A 27,544-nucleotide genomic window follows, 5' to 3' on the forward strand; every position below is an offset into this window, starting at 1 on the left:
TGTGGATATATCCTCATTGATTAACCAAACATTATCTCTAAGATTCTGTGGATGATATTCTTTACCATGTTTATTTACTTAAATAATAATCTTGGGGAGGGAACACACTGTTAAATGTACAGATGGATTAGGAAACTTATCTTTTTTTTTTTTTCTTTTTATACTAGGTATTGAACCCAGGGGCACTCAACCACTGAGCCACATTCCCAGCCACCCTACCCCCCACCTTTTTTTTTGTATTTTTAGTTAGAGACAGAGCTCACTGAGTTGCTCAGGTCCTCGATAAGTTGCTGAGGCTGGCTTTGAACTCGTGATCTTCCTGCCTCTGCCTCCCAAGCCTCTGGGATTATAGGTGTGTGCCATAGCGTCCGGCTTAGGAAGCTTATCTTGATTACAGAAGTATATATCAAATATTTGAATTTGGTAAATATAGTCATAAAAACCCAATAAATGCAACAAGGTAGCATTATATTTATAAATAAGAGCAATATAAAAAAGAGTAAAACCTAGATATGGCCTTTGAGGAACAGATACCTTAACACAGAACTCAAGAGGAAATATTTAATAATTTCAAGAGGCAGGAACTTATAGGACTTTGGGGGAGAAGAGGCTAATAAGGTCTGGGGCCATCTGAAAAAAAAAACAACAACTTCTTGTGGGATTTGGTATTTGAGCTGAGTGAGGAAGGGTTGGGATAACCTACTAAAAACGGATGCTTATTATGGGCCAGACTCAACAACAGCAGCAGTAGGGGCTATCATTATCCCCATTTTACAGATGAGGAAACTGAGGCTCAAAGGGCTTCAGTCATTTGCTCAGGGTTATCACCTAAGCAGCTGTACCAGGATTCAATTCTGGGGTCACCTGACTCAAAGTCCAGGCTACTGACCACTCACTGTGCTGCGTGGTGCCTGGGGTGACCAGAGGGGAGGCTCTTTCCACGGAAGGGAGCCTGGAGGTGCAGGGGAGGAGGGGAGGAGTGTGGCTACCCAGATGCCTACTCAGCAAGGGTCGGCTTAGCCTCACCTGTCCCCACCTGGCAGCCCCGGCCTTATGAACAAGCGGCCTCTAGCCCATGGATGGGACCTCATCCTTGAGGAAACCTCGGATTTTGTCACTCTGCAGGGGCAACCTTGTGCAGGGCAATAAGTGGAGACTCGACCACAAACTTTAGGTCTGTTCTTACTCTTGCCTTACTTTCTTGCTTTACTGAGAGTCATACTGATGTTTCTTATGGGTTTTTGCTTGGTTTTCTTCTTCCGTCAGCTCTGAGCTAATAGTTTTTTTTTTTTTAATAGTGGCTTTGCAATATTTTGCCGCCTTCCACAGTTTCATTTGTCATGAAAAGCTGGGCGCCGTGGCGCATGCCTTAATCCCGATGGCTCTGGAAATTGAGGCAGGAGGATTCTGAGTTCAAAGTCAGCCTCAGAATCTTAGCAAGGCCCCAAGCAACTTAGTGAGACCTGTCTCTAAAATTAAAGAAAATACAAAATGGTGGGGCTGTGGCTCAGTGTTTAAATGTCCCCGTGTCCAATTCCCAGTACCAAAAACAATACCACCACCCCCACCACCACAAGTTCAAAGGAATAAATTACACTCTAAAATTTCCTAAGGTTGGTTCTGATCAGAAACTCATTTGGAGAACCAGTCTCCATGGAAAACAGAGTCGTGTATGAAGGTAGGAATTCTTTTTTTTTTTTTTTTTTTAATGAAAATCTTGTGTTTTTGGTTTATTACTTTAATACAAAGTTTGCCATTATCTCCCATGAGGAATCCAATGGTTCCTGGTAGGTCTGAGGGGACAGCCCTCAGGCTGGGAAGCTTCCTAGTCTCACCATCAACATGGACTCACTTGTGTCTTGAGCTTGCAGACCAAGGGAGGCTCCTCTTAGGAACTGACTACCCCCAAGATACGTGCCCAGGGTCCACAGCCTTGGTGTTATCATTGAGCCCAGGGAGTTCAAGTGAAGACAGGTGTCTTCAAAGTCCTAACTTCACTCTCACCCACATCCCTTTTTATTATAACTACGTTTTAATTCCTTCTCGGTGTGTGAAGGCAGATGGGTGGAACAATACTTCCCTTGGAGTTGACAGCTGGCCCTGTGGCTCCCCTTGGAACAACGTAATTAAACAGGTTACCGTGGTGTTGCTAAGAGTAAAAACCAGATGCAAAGACCACTAAGGAACAGCCAGTGTTAGAAAGAACTAATAAGACTTTAAGTCGGATAGATGTGGGTTTGGATTTCAGATCTCAATCTTTAGCCAAATCACTTATCTTTCTGAGCCTCAGTGTCCTCTTCTGAAAATAAATGATCCCTCCAAAAAGTTTTGCTGTTAAGTGAGATAATATAACATAAGAACTACTTAGCCCAGTGCCTGGCACCTATTAAATACTCAGCAAATTATTATATCATCATCATCATAATACAATTATTATTAACCCAATCTAAGTCTCAGTTTCCTAATCAGCAAAATGAGAACAATGTTAGCTGCTCCCTAGATCCAACCAAAACAATATGAGTGAATACATCTGGCACATAATTAGGTACTCATATATCCATTTGTTCATTTTTAGTTTCTTATCTGGAACTCATCAAAAAAATGATGAACCTGGGTAAGGAGGTCACTATATCTGGCCAATTGTCCTTAAGTAGCTTAAATGGAACAAGGTTTTCATACAACATTCATTCCTTCACCCAACTCCCCCCTCCTGACTTCAAAGTGCCCTTTTGGGAGCAAAGAAGGTCCAGGAATCCAAGGGGTCACCACAGACCTGCCAACAGAACTGCCTCTTGGTCGCAACCAATCCAGATGGCACCACCTACATCTCTCTGCACAGGCCCTGGGGGTGGGGCTTTGGTGGGGTCACCTTTCTGAAGTCCCCATGGGAGAATGTGGGCCACCTGCTTCAACGGGAAAGAAAACAGCCCCTTGGGCTTTCTGGCTTTCAGGATGTGTCCACCCCCAGGTTACAGCTGTCACTTCAAGCAAAGTTCAAGACAGAGGGCAGAATTTGCACCAGGGCCTCTGATGGGAGGTAGTGGTGTTGGGGGCACAATTCTGGTCAAATGTTCCAGGCCACATGAACGGTGAGTTGCATGAGCCAGCAGACATGGGGCATTTCCCGAGAAGGCACCTAATGCTTCGAGTAGGTTGCAGGGGAAGGGCAGGGTGACCAGACCGGCTCTGTGCCTGTTCCACAGGCAGCTGCCTAGCCTTCAGCCTCACTTTAGGGGCCCCAGCCTTGGAGTGTTACCCAACACCCATCTCACCTCTGATGCTTCATAAAGTCGAAGTTAGACCTGCAGACTTCCACAGAGAGCTCCAGCATCTGAATCCCACAAAGTTCATTTTTCCTACTCAGGGGTGAGTGGAGTTGACTTTGGGGTCAGTCCATACAATATGGAGGGGGATCCCTGCCTGTTCAGGATCCCTCAGAACTGACAAAGTGATTTATGGTGATGGACACCTAAGACAAGCCAAGTTGGATCTGAAGACAAGATTTGAAAATGTGGCCGAGCATGACCAAAGAGGATAACTGCAGGTGGAATTTGCAAACAGGGAGCTCTGTGGTCCCCCACCTAAGTCTGAATATAGGAAAGCCCTTTTCTGGGGGGGTGGGAGAAAAGGTCTAGTGGAGATCCAAGGTCTAGTGGAGAAACAAGAACTTGGGTAAACACACACACACACACACCATTCTGCTACCACACACAGTCCTGCCTCTCTCACATAGAGTTTACTTAGCATGTAGACGTTACTCCCAGCCACATGTGTGTCATTCTGTCCTTGGACCCCGTCCCCCCCTCCATCACATAGACCACACAGCAGATTCCTCCCTCCTCCTCCCCCATGCACACATTCTACACACAATCATCAGATAAACACAGTCCCCTTAGGAAGCTGATTAATAAAACTATTTTATCTATAATTACACTTGACTGATAATAATGTCCTGAGAGCCTGCTGGTTAGATTGTAACATCCAGATTAGGACTGAACTCCCTTTGAACTCTGGCCACACTCCTGGTCTCTCCAGCTCAGAGATTGCAAGCTCTAGGTGGATTCACCCCATGGAACCAGGAGGGTAAGTGGAATTCCAGTTCTCCTGGCTCCTCTTTTCTCTCCCGGGGTTGTACAGATGATATCTCTTAAAATACATGGCCCCAACAAGGAGGAAGGCCCCCATCCAAGTCCAACCTCCAGCCCTCCATCTGGGACCTCCGTGGGTCTACTTTCAAACCAGGCTCACTCTCAGACTCATGGAGAAAACGGCTCTGAGTTCCTCTCTTGAAGACGGGACACTCAAAAATAGACAGTTTCATTCCTGGGTCCCGGGCTTTTGGGGACAGACTCCAGTGAGCCATAATTAACTCTTTCAAGTCTTCACAGTGCTCGGTGAATAGTAAAATATCTGCTTCTTTATGATGTCAGGCTGTATGGAGGCCATGAGGAGGCCTTTTGGGCTAATTACATGTTGGAACGAGGTTAACGACGTGCCAGAGATTCTTTGCGTGACTCCTCTGACATTGACAAGTCACTTGGTAACATGCTAGGGCTAAAGACGATGACTGTTTTTAAACAAGGCAGGGACTGGAAACTGAGCCACGCAGACCTCTACCGTCTTCTCTAACCTAGTCCCTCTCTGGTCCTCCCAGTTTCCAGGAATTAAGAGATCTCGATTTTAAAACTGCCATTCAAGGTCGGGGCTCTAGAGGTTTCCAACCACATTCCCATGGATCCCATTTTCCAGCAGCTGAATTTAGCCAAGGGAGAAAATGAAAACTCACTCCCCAAGCGATGCTTTGGGGCCAAGCAGAAGGCATGTCTGTGCAGATAAGCAAGGTGGCACTGCATCAGTGAAATGCCCAACGCACGGGAATGAGTTCTGAGGCCAGCCAACGTCACGACCCCATCCTGCAGATGGGCACACCAGTCTGAAAGTCACACAAAGAGGCCCAACGGCTCCTCCTCGTCCATCCTCCTAGCTTGGCCTAGGCCACTTACACCATGCAGAGCTGTCTCCAAGGGAGTCCAGCCCAAGCTCAGACACCAGGTGCAGCTTGGCAGACGCCCCGCCACCCCTTATTTGGTTGAGATTGGGTAACCATGAAGCTCACAGTCAACCTGGAGGGGAAGCAGCCCCAGAAGACCATGGTGCTCTGCCCCTTCAGAGTGGTCACGGGGCTGGTTAGCACTGAGGCAAACACAGCTCTGTCCACTGGACACCTGTGTCCCTTCCGCCCCCAGGGCACCATGCACACTTGGTCACCCACCTCAGCTCATTTGTCCCACCAGGCTGGGCTGGACTCAGGTCCTCTGATGTTGTCATCACCGTGGCCTGTGACGGCCCCGGCTGCATGGGCCCCTCCTCCTCAGCGAGGACACTGCATGGCTGCCTCCAGGCAGGTGACACCTCTTCTGGGTGTCCCGGCCCTGAGCAGCCTCCCAGGTGCAGCAGGGTCCTGGAATGGCAGCTGGCGTCTGGCTCTTCCACCTCCACAATGCCCAGGTGTCAGCAGAGGGTGAGGCGAGGCGCTTGCTTTGACGGGAGCGTCATGAGAGAGAATGAGATGGGGAGCCAGAGACGGATGCCGGGCTCTGGCTGCACGTTGCCCGGGCCTGAGGTCTCCAGGGAGGCGAGGCTCGGCGTCCAGAGGAGCCAGGGAGAAATGTGTCAGACTGAGCTTGTCAGCACCTCAGCACCCTGCCAAATAGTAATTATCAAAGCCTCGTGCCACCCAGGAGAGGGAGGGCAATATTTTTATCCCCATTTTATAGAAGGGTAAGTGGAGGCCCAGGAAGTCAGACAACCACTTTAGCCAGTCAGTCAGAGGCTAAACTTGGCCCCAAGGGGAGCTGACTCAGAGGTTACCACTGGAGCTTGGGTGAAGCCAGGCCTTTGGGGACAGCCACAGGCAGCTCTGCTGGATGGCAGCTGGGGGTCTGACACTTGTGGGAACCCCCTGCCCTTCTTGGGGCTGAGCAGGAGGCTTCCTTATCTCTGCCAGCTCGGTCTCCTTCCTGCCCTTATCTACCTCTGCTTTCCAGTCTGGCGCATTTGGCATTTGTCCAGCCCCCCCCCCCCAGGGGGCAGCGCCTGAGACACTGTGGGACCCCGACTTTCCTTGGGCAGCTGGGTTAGGGAGAAGCTGTGTGGCATTCACAAAGTGTATGAGCTTAGGAAAAGCTCTGAGAAACCTGTCTGATTTTGCTAAACCCAGCGTTTCCTCTACTTCTTTGGTAAGTTTTTTTCTAGTAACACTCACTAGCAGACCACCCACCTAGGGCTCTACCCGATACATGTTGGGAAATTCTGACTGAGCTGGTCACCTCCCCAGGACAAGGGACTGCTCCTCTTTTGCCAGTGTGTTCCCTGTTCTGCCCACTGGTGGTAGGCTTGGTGTGTTGGGTGAACCTGAGTGGCACCTTCATTTCCCTAGTTTTCAGCATGAAGTTCAAAGTTACCTGGAACGCTTGTTCCCCAAAGCCCTTGCATGAAGCCAGTCACCAACCATGTCATGGAGACTGTTTCCTTCATGTTTGTCCCTCTTTCCTTACAGTCAGCACCAGATTATCTACCACTTCCCCAGAGAGGCCTTTCCTGACCACCCTCTCTAAAATAGCACCTCCTGTCAGGGAGGCCATGCTACTCGACCCCAGGGGGCGCCATTGCCATAGACCACAAAGCCACTGGTGCTTTCTGGACTTGTGCACCATGTTCGTCTCCACGACTCTCATTCCCCTTCTCTTTAGTTTTCTTTGCAGTACTTTCCACTCTTGGGCACTGTGTTTATATTTACTGGCCACCCATCATCTTCAAGATGTCAACTAATTGTTATGCAGGCTGTTCCCTGGCACAAGAGGGCTGGGGCAGACAGGGCCTGTGTCTTTTCGCTTCATTCCTGAATCCACACCTGGATTGCAAATCTCTGCCCACAGCGAGGGAGTGGAGGCAGAAATCCACCCCGAGCGCCACCTGCCCAGCTGAGTGTGCTGGAAGGAACAGCATCATCCCACAAAAACACCTTTATTTAATGCTCACAAGGGAGATAGCTACTTGTCCCAATAGGAATCTGTGGGCCATGTCACCTTTGTACAAAGGTGTCTTGTGGGCTGGCTTCACAGTCTCTTCTGTAATAGGTAAGAGGCATGAATTGGCTGGCCATTTGTTATCCAAACCAAGATAGTTTTGAAAACAAATATGGTGCATACATTGAGTGGCCAGTTATTATCCAGACCAAGACAATTTTGAGAGTAAATATGGTACTTTCTAATAGGTATGTGGGGGAAACCAGAACATGTGCTCCCCCCGTCCATGAGGGATGGGCTCGTTGGAGTTGTCTCTCTATCCCTTTTGTCCAGGATAGTGCCTGTCCCATCCTCTTTATGACGTGATGATGGAGGAAGGATTCCTGCGACATCCTCCAAGCTGGGCTCTGCCTTTCTCGGCTCTTACCTCTGCTAATCCCCGCTCCCGGGTTGATCCTCTAACCTACCATGGTGTCTGCATGCGCCTCTCCTCCAGAGTCTTTCCAGCTTCCACCTCCTGTAGCTCCATTTCCCAAAGTGCCTTCAGGGAGGCACTAAGTCCAGAGTAATTGTGAAGAAGTTAAATAAGAAAGAGAGGAAGAGGAAGAATAAAGAATGAAAAGAACCCTGAGAGTGAATCCTCGGGGACACTTGGAAAGCCACAAGGACATGGTAAAGGTGTAAGAAAGATGGACCGGAAAGACACATGCTCCACTTTGTTTAATTCAGTGTTCCCCAATCACACTTGCTCGTGGCATGGCCGTTGTGCCCTCGTACATCTGGTGGGGTTGGGCGGGAAATACTTGGAAAAGATTTCCAGTAGGCCACGTGCCTGGGTTTGACATCCAAAGACGGTAAACAACTGCGCCTGCGTCTTTCTCCATATTCAGGTCCTGCAAGATCCCCAGCAGGCACCTGGGTCCATCCACCCCTTCCAAGATATTTTCTGAACAGTCCCTGTCATGGAGCCCCGTGAAGAACAAAGCAGACAGGTTCCTATCTTAGTAGGGTTCCCAGTCTAGGTTTTGGTCATGTTTAGCTTATCAGGAAAGGCCTCTCTGAGGGGATACCATTCCTAAATGACTTTGGGAGTAACTCTATTCATTGACTTCTGGTTCCTGAAGACATCTCACCCATTCCTGTGTGTCCCTGAGCTTTAGACCACACTCTCTTTAAAGTTGATTTTTTTTCTGTCTTGTTGTTGGTTCTTTTTAGTTATACGTAACATTAGGATTCATTTTGACATAATTACGAAAGCATGGAATATACTTTGTTCTAACTTAGTTCCCAGTGCTTCCTCTTTCCCCCTCCCCTCTCCTGGTTCCTTCCCCCTACTCTACTGATTTTTCTGCTATTTACTTATAGTTTTTTTTTTTTTTAAATTAGTGTCCTGTGGATGCACAGATGGTGAGACCCACTATGGCATAGTCATATATATGTACATAGGAAAGTTAGATCAGGTTCATTCCACTGTCTTTCCCTATCCCATCTCTCCTCCCTTCCATTCTTTCTCTTTTATCTACTCCACTGATCTTTCATCTTTTTTTTTTTTATCCCCCACCTATTTTGGATTAGCTTCTATATATCAGAGAAAACATTTGACCTTTGACTTTTGGGGACTGGCTTATTTCACTTAGCAGGACAGTTTCCAGTTCCATCCATCTACTGGGCAAATGCCATAAAGTCATTCTTCTTTATGGCTGAGTAATACTCCATTGTGTATGTATATCACATTTCCTGTATCCATTCATCTGCTGGAGGGCACCTAGTATTCTTCCTGTTATGGTCCCACTGACTTGGATTCCCTCAAGCAGCTTACTTGGAGCCCTCCTGGGTCTCTGCTGTCATCTCAGCTCCTCCAGCATGTTGACTGCATGGTGTCTTTTGACTCTTACCCAGGCTGCCTGGCAGTGCCTTGTGACTCTTTTATATCTTTCCCGAAACCACACCTGGATTACAGACCCCTGCGTACATTAGGAGCACCATCCATATCTGATGTTGGTGATGAAGACATATTCCTCACCACAGGCTGGATGAAGAATGGCACATGGCTTTCATCTCATGCGCCACATTGGACGGCTGGCTTGGCTACCCAAGGAGTGGTGTTGACGAGGATCCCGATGCTTTGTGTGCAGAATCCACATCATGAACCGTGTTTCTGTGCCTGCTGTGTGTGGCAGGCAGAGGAAGGAACCAGGAGAGGGGAGGGGAAAAGAGGAAGCACTGGGAACTAAGTTAGAACAAAGTATGTTCCATGCTTTCGTAATCTATTTGCCATCCCTAAGCTAGAACCTGTGGAGGCTCAGTGTGAATAATGTCGGTGGAATTAAGAGGTGGCGGGCGAAAGGAGTTTCAGCAGGACACTAGGCACTAGACCCTGGGGCCCAGCCTCTGGGTGTGTTCTCATCAGTGTTCCTGGTGCTAGAAAGGAGAGGGCACAGGGACAGGATGGAGCCTTTCTCAATGTCTTGAGAGCTTCGTGTGCTTTGTGGGGAGGGGGCTGCCCAAAAGAATGGGCCAGGAGGGCACAGGGTGGGAGTTCGTCACTCACAGGCTTTAGGACAGAGATGGCGTCGTCGAGAAACCTCCAGCTGCTTCTGTGCTGTGGTATTGGACTAGAGGAGGCTTTTAGGTTCCTGGTTTTAGAGGAACAAATATCCAAATCTAGGTTTTAAAAAGAAGGAAATGACATCCAAAATCAGTAGTAACAATAAAAGAAAGAGAAAAGAAGTCATCCCAATTTTCCATCCTGAACTCGGTACCTTCTCTGGGCCTTTCATCTCTTCAACGAAACAAAACAAAACAAAATAAAACAAAACAAAATTTACTTAGAGCCTGTCATGAGCCAGGCACTGGGCACTGGGGTTAAAGTAACATACAAAGTTGCAGCACCTAAAAGGAAAACCTGAGTATACTGGGCTGAAAAGTGACTCTCCAAAGACAGACCCAAGTTCCAGTTTCCCAGATTACATAGTCGGGAGTGAATAGTGTGTGTAGAGCAGGGTCCTGAGAGGCAGAGTGTGTCTTAATCGCCATCACACATACCTTTATGAGAGGTGGAGTTAAACACAGGGGCATGGAAGAGAAGGTGAGGGGGCAGAGAGAGGAGTGCTGAGGACCCCCAGCCGGGGAAGGCCAGCAGCACTGGAAACAAGAAACAGCCAGGAACGGATCTCCCCTGTACTGTGCCAGAGGAATGGCCATGCTGGTACTTCGACATAGAACTTCTGACCTCCAGAACCGTGAGAGCATAAATTTCTGTTTCTGTAAGTCACCCAGTGGTGGTGATACGTTATGGCAACCTTCAGAATTGAACACACAAAAGAATCTATGTCCTCTCCAGAACATGCAGAGAAGTCTGAAGAAGAACAGTCAAAGTCACTGCTCCTCACATGAGCTGAAGCACTCGTACACACACACACACACATGCACACACTTGCACCTTCCCACACCTTTGTGTTCTTCACTGTGCTCTTCACGACCTCCAGCGTTTGCATGGCTGTGTTAGACGGTTTGGTTGTGTTCAATTTTCCACCATCACAAACACCATTACAGGATGTTTTTGATGGTAGCTCAGGGGGTGGAGTGGGGTAGAGCACCTCCCGTGGGGTGCACACTGAGCCTCCCAAAGCCCAGCCCTTTGTCAGTGATGGGCGAGAGTCTTGGAGGGAGGCAGAGGCCCAGGCCAGGCCAGGTCAAGCTTATTAGCATGAAGGAGTGAGTGGCTTCACAACCCACAGTATTTCTTCTTGTCTTAAATGAGTAGGATTAAGCAGAGATTTATGCTCCTACTGAGGAGAACCGTAGGGCGTTTTCAACTTTGGCTCCAGAGATAGGAGACAGAGGCGAGCATAGATTTATGGACACATAATGGTACTGTGTGGAGTAAACACTGGCGAGAAGCTGCCTGTCCTTCAGCCATGCCCCACCCCAGGGGCTGAAGTGCCAAGAAGCCATTTCTTGCATGAAACACATCCCTTCTCCACAAAGCCATGGGCGACCACGTGGCCTTTAAAGGAGTTTTGAGCTGTCCTCTGATGTCCCGTGGAAAAGAATAGGCATTGCTATTATTTGGTCAAACACTGAGCCACATACCCAGCCCTTTAAAAAAAATATTTTATTTAGAGACAGGGACTCGCTAAGTTGCTGAGGCTGGCTTTGAACTCACAATCCTCCTGCCTTAGGCTCCTGAGCTGCTGGGATTACAGGCGTGCGCCACAGTGCTCAGCACGAGTGTATTTGCAATGAGGAAAAAGATAATTTGTGCTTCTTTCTTGTCGTTACCGTCTTGAATGTTATTGTGTCTCTGAAGGTGGCCTGAGTTGGAGGAAGGAACAAAACTTGAACTTGAGCTTAAAACGAATGGGTCAGAGAATGACATTCTGACGCCTGCTACAGCATGCACGGAACTTGAAGACGTGATGCCAAATGAAATAAGCCAGAAACAAAAGATTGCAGGACTCCACTTCCATGAGGTACCTGGAACACTTCAGTGGTGGTCGCTGACGGGGACTGGGGCCGGGTTGGGTACTTAACAGGTACCGAGTTTCAGTTGGGGAAGATGACAAAGTTCTGAAGGTAGATGGGGGTGATAGTGGCGTAACATTGGGAGTATTCTTAATGTCACTGAGCTGCACACCTGAAAATGGCTAAAATGGTAAATTTTATGTTATGTCTATCTTACCACAATAAGAGACAAAGTAAAGGTATCCTGGGATAAAAGGTAGGAAAAGAACATAAGGTTATAGGTAGAGCCAAAGGGCCATGTTCACAAGAAGAGTGGAACTACTCCAATCTGTCACAGACCAGACCCTGCTAAGCACCTTGATAGCTATCTTGTGAACCTCACACACCTCCATGATTACTCTTCCTATTTTAGAAGGAGGGACTCCAGGTTTAGAGAGGAATAGTAACTCCCCAAGGTGGCTTCAGAGCTGGAATTTCAACCTACATCCAACATGCCCAGAGTCTGCCTTAACTACATTTCCAGGATCTCTGCTACTACAGGGGTAGGGGGTGGTGGGGTGGGTGGGGGTGCTTGGGTGTTTGTTCCATGTAACCCACCTAGCAGCTGGCTCCATTTGTTATTTTCCCTTTTGATAGAAAAAGAAACTCAGAGGTTGAGAGATTTGCACACAGCTAATGAGCAGCAGAATCTACATTTGAACTCAGATCTGCCTGGATTAGAAAGCCACAAGACATTTTTCTATGGCTTAGTCCAAGCTTCTGCACAGTTTCTTAAGAATACTTGTTTCAGTCTGACTCTCCTCTGTATCATGGTGGGGGGATGATTTGCCAGTGTTTGTCTTATATTCTAGTTCTCTGTGTTAAGATGGGCCCTGGCTCATAGGAACTCTTCTCCAACTTCTGAGAGGTTGAGAAAGTTCTAGAATGCCTGCTTTCGTCGGTTTTTGGAAGACTCCCCACACTAAAATAGTCTTTACCCGAGAAGTCAAATGCTTCCTGAGATGGTATTAAAAGGATTTATTGACTCATCTGTCTTGTCCACCAGGTTATAAGCACTAAGTGGGTAGGGTGTGGGCTCTTTCTGATTTATGTCTATGTCCTGGGTACCTAGAACTGTGCTCAACTCAAAGGAAGGACTCATTAAACATTTGCCAAAACAAACCAGAGAAGCAAGTGAAAAGGTTTTTTTTTTTTTTTTTTTAACTCTTCAAGACAAATCTCTGGTTCGCAAATGAAATCATCTCTGAAGAACATTGGTTAGGTTTTGCCTGATCTTGATGTCCACCTCTTTTCATCTGAGAGCTATTGGCTGAGCCCTTGATAGGTGATTGGGAGAAATAACAATACATATGATCAACCTCTGCTCATAAGGAGGTCTTGGTCTAGAAGGGGGTGAGGCAATACTGTAAACAAATTCCATAAATAGTGTCCTGAAGAGAGATGAAATTTCTGGAGAAGAATAAGAAGAGAAACAGAGTAAGGTTCTTAAGACCCTGGACCTTAAGAGACTGGAGTCTCTTACTGGCTGTGTGACCCTGGTAGATTACATAAATTCCCCAAGACTCAGTCTCCTCATGTGAGAAGTAAAAGGGAAGTATTATTGGTCAAGTTGTACGCTCCCAAAAGACAGGGAAGTTTTAAACTTCCACACCCATGAATGTGTTTGGAAATACGGTCTTTGCAGATGATCAAGTTAAGATGAAATCATTAAGGTCTGTCCTAATTCAATATGATTGTGTCCTTATGGAAAAGGGAAATTTGGACACAGAGACAGACACGTACAGAGGATGGAAGATGTGGGGGAAATGGGAGAAGATAGCTATCTGCACGCCAAGAATGTGTGGGGCTACCAGCAGCTCCTGCATGGAACTGATTCTCCCTCCCAGCCTCAGATGGAACCACCTGGGCTAATGCCCTGATATGGATTTCTAGGCTCCAAAAGTATGAAAGAATAAATTGCTATTGTTTCAGCCACCCAGGCGATGGAGTTTTGTTCTGGCAGCCCTAGCAAACTAACCTAGGGGGCAATAGTATACTTATTTCATGAGGTGTGACGATGAGATGACATGGTATTAACGTCATGTTGGGCTCTGTTCTGGGCACACAGGGAGTGCCCAACAATGGTGAGCAGGATGAACACTTTTGATAGTGGAAATCAGGTAGGACCTTGCAGAAGCAGTAACATTTGGATTAAAGCTGAAGGTTTGGTAGTGTCTGGCTACTGGGGGAGGACAGAGGGAGAAGAATTGATGAAACTATTATTTGCAGTGACATCTCGATCTCAGAGGGGACATGAGTCCAGCCCTTTTGTTCTTGTTTTTGGCAAGTATCCCGTGGTAATGTGGAGGACTCCTGTTATTTTTGACTGGCCACTATTCCTTTTTCTCTTTTTCTGGTTAAAAGCAGCTTGTTTTTCCTTTATTAAAGTCCCTCTTCCCTCCTCCCAGGCATTTTTTAGACCTTGACCAGGCTGGCCATTTAGAGAGGTCTCCAGCCTCCTGCACCTCAAACAGAAACAACCAGAGTTCTCACTGAGCGTAGAGTTGCATCCAGAGAAAGAGAACATCTGTCTTTCTCTGGGATAAGGACTGCAAGGACAATGATCCTGGTGATCTGGGGGACATTTTCCTTCATTACATGGAGGAAGCCATCAACAGCATAAGGAAAGGGGACCAATGTGCAAAGAGAACTGAGTCTGAGAGCAGAAGAGTGATGGAGATGGATGGAGAATGTTCTTTTGTCTCCATTTACAAGGGCACTAACCCCATGGTGAGGGCCCCATCCTTATGACTTCATCTAAACCCAATTACCTCAAGGGCCATATCCAAATACTTCTCCTTCAATGTTTCAGCTTTGGTGCCCTTCTTCTTTCAATGGGATTCTCCACCCCAGGACCTTTGCTTGTGCTAATCCCCCTGTCTGGAACATCCTGAATCCATCCAGTGCTAGTTATGCCAGGTACTCAAACAGATGCTGGGGTTATACAGTGAACAAAAGACATGAATTTCATCCTTTGGGGAGCTCCCCAAGGGGCAGACAGACAATATAGAAGCATAAATGCATAAAACATTTTATGTCAGATAAAGAGAAGAGCTCTAGAGAAAAATAAATCCAGGAAGTGGGTAGGTTGTGCAGGTCGGTGGGGCTTTGTGTTGCAAATTCTAATGAGACCAGCTGGCTTCTTCTCATGAGGTATGGGAGGAAGCCCTGGACTGGGTGAGTGTTCCCTGCTTTAAATTCCTGGGCCCCTTGACTTTTTTCGTCATTATATCCTTTATACTTGCAATTACTCGATGAAGTCTTCTCTGCTGGATTGAAGCTTCACAAAACTAGGAGCTGCATCATCTTGTTATCACTTCATTCCTAGAACCATGCCTTGTCCATTAATTTGACACCTTAAATATACTCCCTCAGTGACTAGATGAGTGACAATAGGACATTACTTAGAAAATAGCCCATGCTTTCCTATTTGCTGTGTGTACACAGAGGTAGCATTTATGATATAAATGATGTACACTATGCATGTTTTGTTGTTGTACATATTAGGAACTGGAAAGCAAATTACCCAGTCAGCAGTGAGCCAGAAATTGTAGCGCAAGCCTTCTCTAACTGGAAAGTGCCTATCAATCACCTTCAGATCATAGTCTCCAAACATGGCTGCAATAATGTATCGGACTACACATGCTATTTTTACAGTGTAACATTGACATGCTTTTCTCAGAGAGCTGGGTTCTATTTTTCCCTCTCATTGAATCTGGGTAGAACCATGATACTATGGGGCTCCTTGAGATGCTTGTTTAGAATCCAGCCACTCTACTGTGAAGACTTTATCTTGGGTTCTTTTTAAAAGTGATTAAAAGGAATTTTTCTTCTGTGTGCAGCTGGGAGCTGTAAACTGACACCTTCTGGGGCTATATGATGTGTTACCCACATACAGAGTTTGCACAGAGAGTTTGCACAGAGAGAGACCAAGTCCTGTTTATTGTTTGGACCTGTGACCCAGCCATGCCTGTATTTTCCTTCAAGTTTCAGCTAGATAAGTTAATAACCATCCTCTGTCTTTTTTTTTAAAGCTATTTGAGTTGAATCTCTGTCATATCAGAAGAGCTACAATAATCTTAGCAGCACAGTGTCTAAAAACCTACTCTTTGAAACTGTTCAGTGCAAATCTGACTCCCCTAAGAATAACCGTGAGAAGCCGAGAAGCCGTGTCCACTAATTGCTCTTAATGAACACATCCAAAATGCTCTAGATACCCTCATCAGGTGCTTCTGCCCTCTTCTCCTATCACTCTTGGTTTCCCAGGTGCCCTTGTTCCAGGGTACTTATCCTATATGGGCTCCCAGCAATTCTTGCTGAAGACAGACCTGGCCCATCTCAGAGGTCCCCTTAATTCTTCTGAGTGACTCATCTTGAACAGAGCCCCAAGTTTACCTGGGAACTCTGCTGTTGTCTGAGAAGTTCTAGAGTTTGCATGAATAAATAAATCGGGATTCAGTTCCAATTTGGAGTAATTAAAGGATCCTGTGAAAGCTGAAGCTCTAGACAGATGTGCATGCTTCTATTGTAAGATCCCCTAAATTCAAAGGGGCAGGCTCTTTTGATGTGAGCATACACACTCTGGCCCCTTGGGTTCTTGGCATGTGCAGAACTCCTTTGCAGGGTGGTGGCCTGCTCCGGGCTCTTTTCTATCACCCTGCAAATGCCTTCTTAGCAATTCCCCCAGAGATTTGATTCGTGGTTTGTGCTGGTTAATCTTAGTATGCTGAGACCTGGCCCCTGGGTCTTGACAGCAGGTTTGAGGAGGCGGGAGAAAAAAAATTCTTCCAGGTGAATCTCTCTTCTCCTTTCATTGGCAGGACATGGTGAGGTTGGAGGCAGTGCTTTGGGACATGCTGTTCCCTCTGTTTGAAATGTTCTTCCCTCTGTGTCTCTTTTCTCTTAAGCCCATTCTTCTTCCAGCCTTGTCAGAGGTCTTTCTGGGAACGCAGCCCTGAACCTGCTTCTGCCCTCTGGTCTGTTCTGTTCTTCTAGCCCCGGAGCCTCCAGAACTCTTTAGACATCCTTTTGTTAATGAGTTTTGGGGCACAACATCTGGCACAGTCTCCTTAGGTCCTTGGTGGTGATGCTCTGGTGTTCAGAAGTAGCTCCGTCCACTCCCATTTTTCTAAAATCTGCCAGATGGGACATTTTGAAATCCTACAGGCTCCAGATAATTGAAAGTCAGGAACTCACTCCCCTCCCATCCCAGAGGGCAGAGTGGCTGACCTGATCAGAGATCAGGACTGGAAACCTGCTGTGTTGCTTCCTTTAGCAGTGTGTTCTTGGCCATGTACTTCAATTTCTCATTACCTCACTTTCCTTATCTGTAGAATGGAGATAATGACGAACCCCACTGCTCGGCATTGCTGGGAGGATTAAGTATAATGATGCAGTGACTGTCACGCAAGAGAAACCTAGTCATGATCAGCTGTGGCTGCTGTTATAAATCCATGAAAAGCTATTGAATACTTAGTAGAAGTCAGGGCAGAGCTTTAGGTTCCAGCCTCTGAACTTCACATGGACTTGACCTCTTGGCAGCTCCGGGCAGCATCTGGACCTTGCCTCCCACAATGTACATAGTTTCATCATCTCATTCTTATGCTCGGCAGATCTCCAGTGCCTGTCTACTACACGGCCACGATATTTAAGCTACTCTAGCTCTCACAGTCGTGTTATGGAAATCCGGATTAATGTTGGGAAAATATGTTGTAGTTTTGGCTGAAGGATGGATTAGTTTTCTACACGACTTATTTCTTCACTAGAATTTGCTTTACCAGCTCTCGGCTCTGTGGTCAGGGACAAGAGATCCTTTGCTTCTTTTGAGTGGAATTCTAAGGGTGTAAATAATACTCCTGTTTCTGCTATTTCTGAAACAGAGGGACTGTAAAGGAAGCTTAGGAGAGGAGTGTATTGGTTCAGACAATACTTTCATTTCATAGGAATGAAACCAGTAGGATTAGGAGCTGCATTGCACATGAAAAACACGAAAAAACAAAAACAGGAGCAAGAAATGGTTTAACTGTTTATGTACTGGCTCAAGTTCAGTATTCCAGATCCATGGTTTTAGGCTAGCATGAATATAGCATTCATTAAACTTTTTTTTTTTTTTTTGACAGGGGGAGTCTTGGTGGTACTGTGTTCAGAATATAAAACATTTGCCTCATTTCAGGAGAAGGAGCACTAGCTCTGTGCCACATAGAAAGGTAGGGTTCTGTAAACAGAACATTCCCCCCTTAAATTCCTTTTTGCCTCTTAGATTCTTACAACTTCATCCCCCCATAGATTCCGCCCAATGGTTAAATGGCAGGCACCATGTGAAACCTGGGAGGCAGCAGTTCAGCATGCAAAACGCTTTGTCTGATGGATTCCATGTTGATTGCTTATATTTTTCTATGAAATCAGGGTGCTATTAGCATTTGGGGGGAGGATTCTTCTTCTTCTTCTTCTTCTTTCTTTCTTTCTTTCTTTTTTTTTTTTTTTTGGTGAGACTGCCCATTGAATTCCTGCTACAAGCCAGTTATCACATCAACTAAAAATACCTCCCACATTTCTAGAAACTCCACAGAGGGACTGCACCACCCCTACCTAAGAACCATCAGTGAACACTGCAGGTCTTCTTGTTTGACAGTGGCATGGAGTTAAGCATAGGCCCTTCCCGACTGGACTGGAAGACTGAAAGCTATGAACTGGGCATAGACTAATGCCAGATTTATTCCCTGACCTTGACCTGGTAGGTTATCAAGAGATACTGTGCTGGTTTGATGGAAAGACTATATATATATATTCAAACTGAACTACAGAGCTTTTCTTATGAGTAGATGTGATATTCAAATTATTTAACAAATTGTATTTGGATTAATACTGACCAATCAGGAATCACCCTGAATATTAGGGCACCCCTGGTGCTGGAACATCAGCATTTATTTGTTGGTCATGGGACATTTCAGGGATAGGTGTCAGAGAAGCAGGGAAGAGTGAAGGATATCACTTATTTGTCAACAATTTTAACAAGGTTAACACTAGAATATGCATCTGAATGTTGAGTGACTGTTCTGCAGAGCACAGGACAGAACATTTTCAGGACACCCTGTTAAATCTTCATAGAAGGTTCCCTTCTGGACAGGTATGGTGGTGCACACCTGTAATCCCAGCTACTTGGGAGTTTGAGGCAGGAGGATCGTAAGTTTGAGATCAGCCTGGGCACTTAGTGAGACCCTGTCTTGAAATAAAACCAAGAGGCCTGGGGCTGGGGATGTGGCTCAAGCAGTAGCGTGCTCGCTTGGCATGCGCGGGGCGCTGGGTTCGATCCTCAGCACCACATAAAAATAAAATAAAGATGTTGTGTCCACTGAAAACTAAAAAAATAAATATCAAAAAAATCTCTCTCCCTTCCTCTCTCTTAAAAAAAACAAACAAAACCAAGAGGCCCCGGATGTAGCTCAGTGGGAGAGCACTCCTGGGTTCAATCCCTAGCACTTCCAAAGGGTTATCCCAGGTGCTTTTCTGGAGTTCAGTCTTTCATCACTTATTTTTCCAGAAGTCCCTCTTCTCCTTGATCAGTTAATGGAAGCCAGATTATTCAAGAAACAAGTGATAAAGAATTGGGGTTCTTCTTGTACTTCATGGGAGTAATCCCCCATGCCTGTTCCTCAAGAGCTCAACCATGGTTTGGAACACTACCCCCATTGCTCCTGCCCCTTGAACCCCCGTTCTTTGGCAGGGTGGTGCTTCCAGTGAGCAATTGCTTCTGCAGGAAGCAGGGGATAGTGACACACATGTGGACTGCAGTCTATCAGGAGCCCTGGATTTCAGTCCTGCCTCCTTCCTTTCCAGTGGAGTAGTTTTAGGCAAAGAGAGTCAAAGCACACAAGGATAGTGCTGTGGACAAATCACGCAACCTTTCTGGGTTGCATCAGCTATCAAATTGGGGTCTGCACTGGCCGCTCTCTAGGGCTCTTCCAGCCCGGAAGTCTTTGGACCTGTTTCCTTTACTGTTTTTTTTTTTTTTTTGGGGGGGGGAGGGTTGGTTAGAGGTGGAAAGCTTCTGTTTCTGTCCCCTGCCTACACTCTGGCTGCTGGTCAGCTCCTTTCTCAGCTGTGAGGCTGGCACTTGGGGAGTCCTGGGCTTGGTGGAGTCTCTTGGTTTTCCGGGTGGGGGGGCCCCATCTCTAGACTGCAGCTCAGGGATCTGCCCGGGGATCACTGGTGAGGTTCCTGCTTTCCTCCTTGACTCCAGCTCTGCACTTCACTCTCTCTCTTGCTGTCTCTCATGCATGCTCTTGTTCTTCCTCTTTTCCCTCTCTCTTCCTCCCATCTCCTTTTCTTCTTCATACCTTAGCTCTTGGTCCTCTCCAGGTCACTGACTTCTACTCCAAGGACGCCAAAGGGCTAAGGTCCTCGCTCAATACTTGGATGGCCTTTTCTTACTGTGTGTCCTCAGGAAAGCTGCTCACCTCCTCCTTGCTTCTGTTCCCTTGTGTTTCCTTGTGACATGAATTCCGGCCTCATAAGATGGTTGCGATGATTAAATGAGCTGATATGTGGAAAGCACTTCCAGCAGTATTGGGAAAATGGGAATTGCACAACGCTAGTTATTTCTGTCTCCCTGCAGCAAGTTGACTTGGCTCATTGATTCCATATGGGTGTAGTAAAGTTAATTATTAATCTGCACTGCAAAATTTGCATTATCTTTTCTTTGAGCATTTGGAGTGATCTGCTTCAGGAATTGATTCAAATGCCTCCTCCTCCAGGAAGCCTTGACAGACCACTGCTACTCCTCAAGGGAGAGTTAAATCTGTGTGTGTGTGTGTGTGTGTGTGTTTGCGCGCACATGTGTATGTATATGTGTACATGCTGCATTTTGTAGATAACATTTTTAACCTATAGAGGTATCATTATTTCCTTTTGTGCATCTCTCTTCCTAAATGTGATTCCTTGAGGGCAGTGGCTCTAATTTACCCATGATTTTGTTCTTGACACCCAGTGTTTTTGGTGCATAAGTGCTTTGTGAATGTTAAATGAATGAAGATGGGAGAAGTCACAAGATATTGTCCTGAAGGACATTTATTTTACTGAGAACTTCTCTAATCCTATTTGTTCCTACTTCAGGCACAATTTAAACAAGATTGATTTTTTAAAAAAAAATCAGTGGCTGGGTGGAAAGAACAGGTTAAGAAGAGCACAGAAGAGAGGCTGCTGGAGGTAAGCCTGACCCTTGTAGGGACGGGAACAGGATAAAGCACACAATAAGATGCTAGTCTGGGCTCACTTGGAGCACAGGGGACACTTTAGGCAGCAAGGAATGTTCCCACACAACTGGCCACAACCCGCAAGGACATGCAACAGAAGCACTTTGCTACAGAAAGCTTTGAAGCCTCTCGGGTTTTTTATGGGATAAGCTCTAGCCATTCAGAAATGATATGTGGCTTCGTTCATTAAGAAAGATGCACATGGACATTTTAAACACAAAAACTGAGTGGCTGCCCTGGAGGTAGGTCTGCAATTTCACAGCTGCATCTGGGTAGGAAGGCCATCTTACCGTGAACATCAGAATGACAAATGAAAGAAATCTTAGGAACTGGGCTCCCTTACCACGCTCTTGCACACTGATGCTAGGGGTGGGAGGCATGGGGGCTGGGTCCCTCCGCCTGCTGGGCTCAGCCTCCTGTTTCCACTGCAACAGCTTGGGTGTTAGGGTAAGGTCTGATTTGAAGGAAAGAGTCCTCATCTAAATAGCATGCTGTTTTCTTACAGCCTGTGATACGGGTACCCAGATACTTGCTCTTAGGAGGCAGGTATGAAGGGCTTTATCCAAGGGAACTTGAATCCCAGGTTCTGGGCTATACTTCTCATACCCTATTTGTAAGATGGGGTTAGTCACAGTTCCTGTCTCCCTGGGTTGTGGTGATAATTCAGTTGGTTTAAAGATGTCAGGTACTTAGAAAATTGCCTAGCACTGAGCAAATAAATAGTATTTAACACTTAAAAGAAAAAAAAGAAAAGAAATTTCTTGTCCAAGCAGGCCCTGGGAGGAGGGAGGCAAAGCTTTGAAAAGTGGATTTTGAAGAATAAGTATATTTGCTGTGTAGAGAGGGGCAGGACATTTTAGTTAGAAGTGAAAAGGAGGGTAAGGATCCTATGCACAGCACCTGACCTGACCTGGAGGTTGTACAAAGGATGTACAGGGTGCAGCAAATATGTCCCGGTTGAGCCAATACGGTCAGAACATAAGGGCAGGAAGGAGGTGACCAGAAGCAACTGGGAGTGGGGGAAGTGCCCAGTGCCCCGATATAGACTATCCATCTCTCCTTCTTTCTAAGGAGCCCAAACTTTATTCCCAGTGATATTTTTGAACCTGTTTTAGGTCCCCTGGCAGTGCTGTGGGGATAAAGAACTCAGAAGAAAAATCATGCTAAGTGAAATAAGCCAGTCCCCCCAAACCAAAGGCTGAATGTTCTCTCCAATGTGCAGGTGCTGACACACAATGGGGGGTGGGGGATGGGGTGAGGGTGTGGGGGGTAGGGGGTGGTGCAAAGGGGCGTGAAGGAGAGGGGACGGGAATAGGAAAGACGGTAGAATGAATTGGACATCGCTTTCCTATGTTCATATATGAATGCATGACCAGTGAAGCTCCACATCCTGTACAACCAAAAGAATGGGGAGATATGCTCCATGTATGTGTGATATGTCAAAACACACTCTAAGGTCACATATATCTGAAAAGAACCAACAAAACAAAAGAATGAAATAATGGCTTGTTCAGAGGGTGGGGTGTGAGGCAGGGAGAGGGAGAAGTCGAAGGTGGTTCTGGGGTTTCTTGACTTGGGCAACTGGGTGGATGTGATGTTGTTCATCCAGATAGGGGAGGCGGGAGGAGGAGCAGGTTTGGGTGGGGAAAGGCGATGACAGATTGAATTTGAGATGCTTAAGGGAAATTGAAGTGGAGATGCCCGGCAGGCAGTTGGATAGCTGAGTCCAGGGCTCAGGAGAAAGGGCAGAGCTAGAGATCTCGATTTGGAAAACTCCATCTTCTAAATCAGAATCAAAACTTTGGGAGCGACTCAGTTCACTCAGGGACTGAGTGTAAACCAGTAGGAGAAGTTACGAGAATGCAAGTTGGAGATGTCAATCACCCAGAGCAGAAAGGGCTCAGCTCTAAGAGCCAGGGACCAGCAAGGGACCAGATGGGAGGTCAAGTGGCTTTCCCAGGGGCCCTTCCCAGGAGCTGCCTGCCCTGATAATTTATCTTAAAACATCGCTGCTCTCAAAGGGCAAGAAGGGATTTATGGTCTTGGAGTCCGTGTGCTTTAGAGTTGGAAAGAATCTGAAGAGATTTTATGGTCCAGTGGTTTTTTAAAAAAGTGCTTAAAGGAGACAACCCTTTAACAAAAAAGAAAATAACCAAAACTTGTGCTCAATCCCAACGGAGGGTAAAGTGATCAACACAGACAGAACTCCACCAGGGAAGCCGAGGTTGATAGCTTCTCAGAGTCAGCCAGGTACCCCCTCAGCTCACGAATATTTATTGGCACCAAATACGAGTCAAGTCCTGTGCTCGGCTCTAGATGTAACTGTGGACAAAACAATCTCTGCCCCTGGACTGACTGGTTCTCAATCTTGGTTGCTTATTGAAATCACCTGAGGAGCTTTAAAAAATTCCCAGTGCCCAGGCTGTGGGCCATGTCCATTAGAATCCCTGGCAGCAAATATCAGTATTTTCTTAAAACTCTCCAGGTAATTTCAGTGCACAGCTGTGTAGCAAACCAAAGTATTTCTGCTAAACCCAAATGGTGGAAGTCCATCCACACCCCTCATTTTGTCCATAAAGGGTCCAGAGTTAATTTGGCCTTGGTGGACAGTGGAGGGGGCCTCTGCTAGAACCTCAGCCTGAGTCTCCCTTTCTGCATACATGTGTGGCCCTTAACCTGGTTGGTCACGGGACTCAGACATTAAGTAAAAATTTAGTGAATGATCTGCATTGTTCTCTCTTGACTGGGGCTGTCCTCTTTCTCTGTGAGAAACCAGTTGAATTCTTTCTCTAAATGGAGTATTCTTTATGCAGAGGCTGCACAATGGGTCCCTTTCACTGGCTATTCAGTCTCTAGTAACAGAGACCACAGGACTGCCAGCAATCTCCTTGTGCTCCTGGCTTTGAAAATGAACCACGGGCACCCACACCTGGAGCTACAGGGGCCCCACATTGTGTGGGAGACTCCCTGAGAGCCAGGGGCTGCTCTGATGCGCCCCCTCCCCTGGGGGGGCGGGGGGGAGCTGCAGCAGGCAGGCCTCCAAGGCCCTTGCTGGGCCTTCCTGGAATTCCTCTTCTCTACCTGTTTGACCAAAAGCCTAACTCTGGCAACTCCCAGGTAAACCGAGAAAGGGCACCAGAAATAGCTGTGAGAATTGGAGTTGGTGGAGGAACCTCTCTGAGCCTTAGTTTCAGGCTGGGGATGTAGGATTGTTGTGAGAATCAAATGACATAATGTATGCAAAATGTGGGGCATTAATTATGTGCCGAGGTCTAATGAGCTTAGGCCTTCTTATGTATCATGTACAATTAAATCCATGGAACTAAACCACCAAACCATATGTCGTAGGCTGTTATCTGTGGTCTGTAAATGAGGATACCAAAGGCCAGGGGAAGGAAGTCATGTGTCCAGTGTCCCAGAGCCATCAAAGGAGCTGGACTTTGAGCTCAGGCTTTCTGCTGTGTTAACTGTCATATTTTGCCGGATGTTGTTGGGAATTCAGAGGGAAGGGGAGAAATGATGACATCCGGGGTAGGGAAGATTTTTCCTATGACCTTGTGGAGGTTGAACACAGAACCATGACCTTTAAGCTAGAAATCGAGGACTATATTGGGATGAGGGGAAGGGAACCCAGGTAGTTACTGGGGTCCAAGTATGTGTGAGGCACGTGGAAATCTTTATGGGCGCAATTTAATCCACAGGAATAAATCTGCAAAGGAGGATCCATTCCTTGTGCTGAGAATGAGAGTGCAGAAGCTCCGAGAAAGATCGAAGAGTAGCATTGTCTCGGAACCAATGTTTGTCTGGCCTGAGAAGCAGCTTCCCGGTGTTGACCCTAAGGAATGAAGTCACATTCTCCATTTCACTTCTCACTTCCTGGTGGATTTCATCTCTACTCCCAGGTCCCACAAAAATTAAGAAGAGTGGTTTCCTGGGCTGTTTCCTTGGTGGTCAGGTTGGGGGGGGGAGGAGAGTATTATTAACTAATGTGAATAATAACAGCAATAACAATAATTATCATAATGGTGGGTAAAACGTAGTCCTTGCCCCTGAGCCCAGTGGTTCTCAAACTTGGTTTTCCATCAAAATCACCCGAGAAGCTATAAAAAATTCCCACTTCCCAGGCTGTGGGCCATGTCAACCGGAATCCCTGACAGCGAGATCCTGAGCATCAGTATTTTCTTAAACTCTCCAGGCAATTTCAGTGTGCAGCTGAGTTTAAACCATCTAGTAAACCAAATTATTTCTACCAAACCCAGATGGTAGAAGCTTGAGCCGTCCACACCCCACTGAGCATGGTGTTCTGAGTGCTCAATGCGTTCTGGACACTGTTGTGCGAACTTGACAGGTATTAGCTCGCTTAATTCCACCACATCCTGTTCAGTTGGGATCATCGTTCTCCCCGTTTCAGTAGATGGCAAACTCTGGCTCAGATCATGTGAGCAACTTGCCCAGAGTCACACAGCTAGTCATGGCGGATCTGGGATTTGAATTGAGTTGTCCCTTGGCAGAACTTGCAGGAAGCAGTTGCTGTGGCGGTTGCCCCTCCTGAGCTGGTGCCCTGTTGACAGTTACCATCAGAGGTGTTCCTGAGGGCATGGGCCCTGGGGAATGAGTCTTCTTTGACTGTATTTTGAGGAAATGGTTCTTCCTGGTGTGTGGGGATTCAGAGTAAATCTGAGCGGGCTCTGACCCCTTCATTCTTGGATGTCTGTGGGCTTGGTCTCAGTTTACCTTGGCTCTGACCTGCTCTGCTCACTCAGGCCTACCTGTGCTCCTCTGTCCTCTGAGAGTTCTGTCCTCCTTTAATGGAGGGGGGAAGACTTCCTTCCAAGGATGTGGGTCTCCTGTGATTTCTTGTTGTCTTGTTCTCATACCACCCCCTGCTCCTCAGGTGGCCTCTGTGTCCCTGACTCATGGGGGCTGGAGACCCCTTGTGCGTCTCTGGTCTTGTTATCACAGTTGCAGAGCACACCACCAGTGTGGAGGGAGAGACTGTGAGCACCAAACCTCACGGTGAGAAGCAGCCAAGATGGGCTCGGAGCTGGGTCCGCCTGACACCCCAGTTCCCAGCCATTTCCCCGGGTGACATCCCACGTCTTGCTGTCTTCCCTCCCTTTGCACTGCAGCCCCAAACTCCCCAGGGGTGGGAGAGCTCAGGCCATCTGGAGAAGAAGGGCAGCCACTCCAGTTGCCCTGTGTCCCCTGCTGTGTGCCCTGTGAGCCCCCCAGCTGGGGACAGGGGATCCTGCAGTTAGTCTGGAGCTGGGTGTGAATAAGTCACTGCTCTTGCTCCCTCAGCTTGACAGGAGTGAGGGTCAAGTGTGAATGTGTGTCCCGCTTACCCTCACTTGCTCCTCCTGATAGATAGCTGGGCCTGGGCGGCCTCAATTTGATTCAATTCTAGTGAAAAACAATCCGACCTGAAAATAAGAGTCCGCTCTGGCGAGATGGAAGGGCGAGATACTGTGGTGACTTTTTTCCACCTGGGAGTTCAAAGGTAGGAGAAGCAAGTCCCAGGCTGGGGTGGTGTGAAGGGGAAGCTGGGAAAGCATCCAGGTTCTTTACGGAGAGCTGAGGTCTCCTTGCTGCAAATGCTCAGGAGCCCAGTCTCTCAGCTGGTTGCAGAGAGGGGCTGGGGCTGCTGGGACAGGCCTCGGGGGCCGTTGGTCCTGGAATAGGCAGAGCCGGGGCTGTGGCGGCTAGCTGGTTTGGACGCTCTTCTTGGAGCTGTTTCTGCATTTTGAGTCTTGATTCCTCAATGGAAGCGGCAGGCTCTGGTGTCTCAGCTCCACTTACAAATCAGAGACATAATGGGACTTAGGATCCTTCAAGATGTCTCTTCCAAGATTTTGATTTTGAAGGGGAAAATGTGAGGAAGCTGTCCCTGAGAGGGGTTCATTCCCATGGGTGGCAGTGGGTCAGAGTCCTGGCAGGGTTGGGATGGCACTGTCGAGATGTGATACTTTTGCCTAGTGTTGGTGGCAGAGGCATCTCCGAAAAAGCATGTGGGGTCTAGGTGTTATTCTTGGTGGCTGTATCAGTCAATTTTCTGCTGCTGTAACAAAATACTGGAGGCTGGGTTCTCTATAAAGAAAAACAGGTTTATTGAGCTCACAGTTTTGTAGGCATAAAGTTATCTTTGCTGCTTCTGGCTTTGGTGACCTCCTCCCTCGACCAGCTAAATCAGTCACATGATGGTCAATAGGTTCATGGTGAGAACCCACGGGAGAACATCACATGGTGGGAAAAGAAGTCAGAGGGAGACTAGGGAGCAGCCATTCCTTCTTTTTTTACAACAACCTTCTTGAGAGAACTAATCGGGGTCCCCTGAGAACTACATTAATATCTTTTGAGGGTAGTGTCCACAATGACAGTCACCTTAACCTAGACCACAACTCTCAAAAGTTCTACCACTTCCAGCCACCACACTGAGGACCAAGCTTCTGACACATGAATCCTTGGGGAACTCATCACATCCAAATCACTACAGGGGCAAAATTCCCCAGTGCGACTCTCTGACCCTCCTGGAGACCTGTGAGCCACCCAGCACTGTTGAAATTGGTTGGTGTTCGTTTAATGGCCTGGTCAATCTTGGTGTTTGTTCCTTAGATGCTTTCAAAGGTGCCTATTGTGCTGTGGCTGGGTGGTGTGCTCTACAAACGTTAGACTCTGTTGGTCGATGGTGTTATGGAGTTCTTCTATTTCATGACAATATTCTGTCCAGTCGTTTCATCAATTGTTGAGGCAGAAGTGTTA

General features: G+C 47.0%; 1 protein-coding gene across 3 annotated transcripts in view; it reads right to left on the reverse strand.

Annotated features, from left to right (window-relative positions):
- The window catches only part of Elf5 (E74 like ETS transcription factor 5), a 37,304-nt gene extending 31,616 nt beyond the window's left edge, over window positions 1–5,688 (reverse strand). The window contains exon 1 of one of the 3 annotated variants that reach the window (XM_048788576.1): window positions 5,273–5,688. In XM_048788576.1, coding sequence (XP_048644533.1) covers window positions 5,273–5,358 — 86 coding nt within the window. In that variant the 5' untranslated portion in view covers window positions 5,359–5,688. Of the gene's footprint in view, window positions 1–3,272; window positions 3,347–5,272 lie in introns of those variants that run through there. The other 2 variants (XM_048788573.1, XM_048788574.1) reach the window with 2 other exon arrangements.
- Window positions 5,689–27,544: the final 21,856 nt, after the last annotated feature.

Source organism: Marmota marmota, unplaced genomic scaffold, assembly GCF_001458135.2.
Source record: "Marmota marmota marmota unplaced genomic scaffold, marMar, whole genome shotgun sequence".
Classification (NCBI taxonomy): Eukaryota; Metazoa; Chordata; class Mammalia; order Rodentia; family Sciuridae; genus Marmota; species Marmota marmota.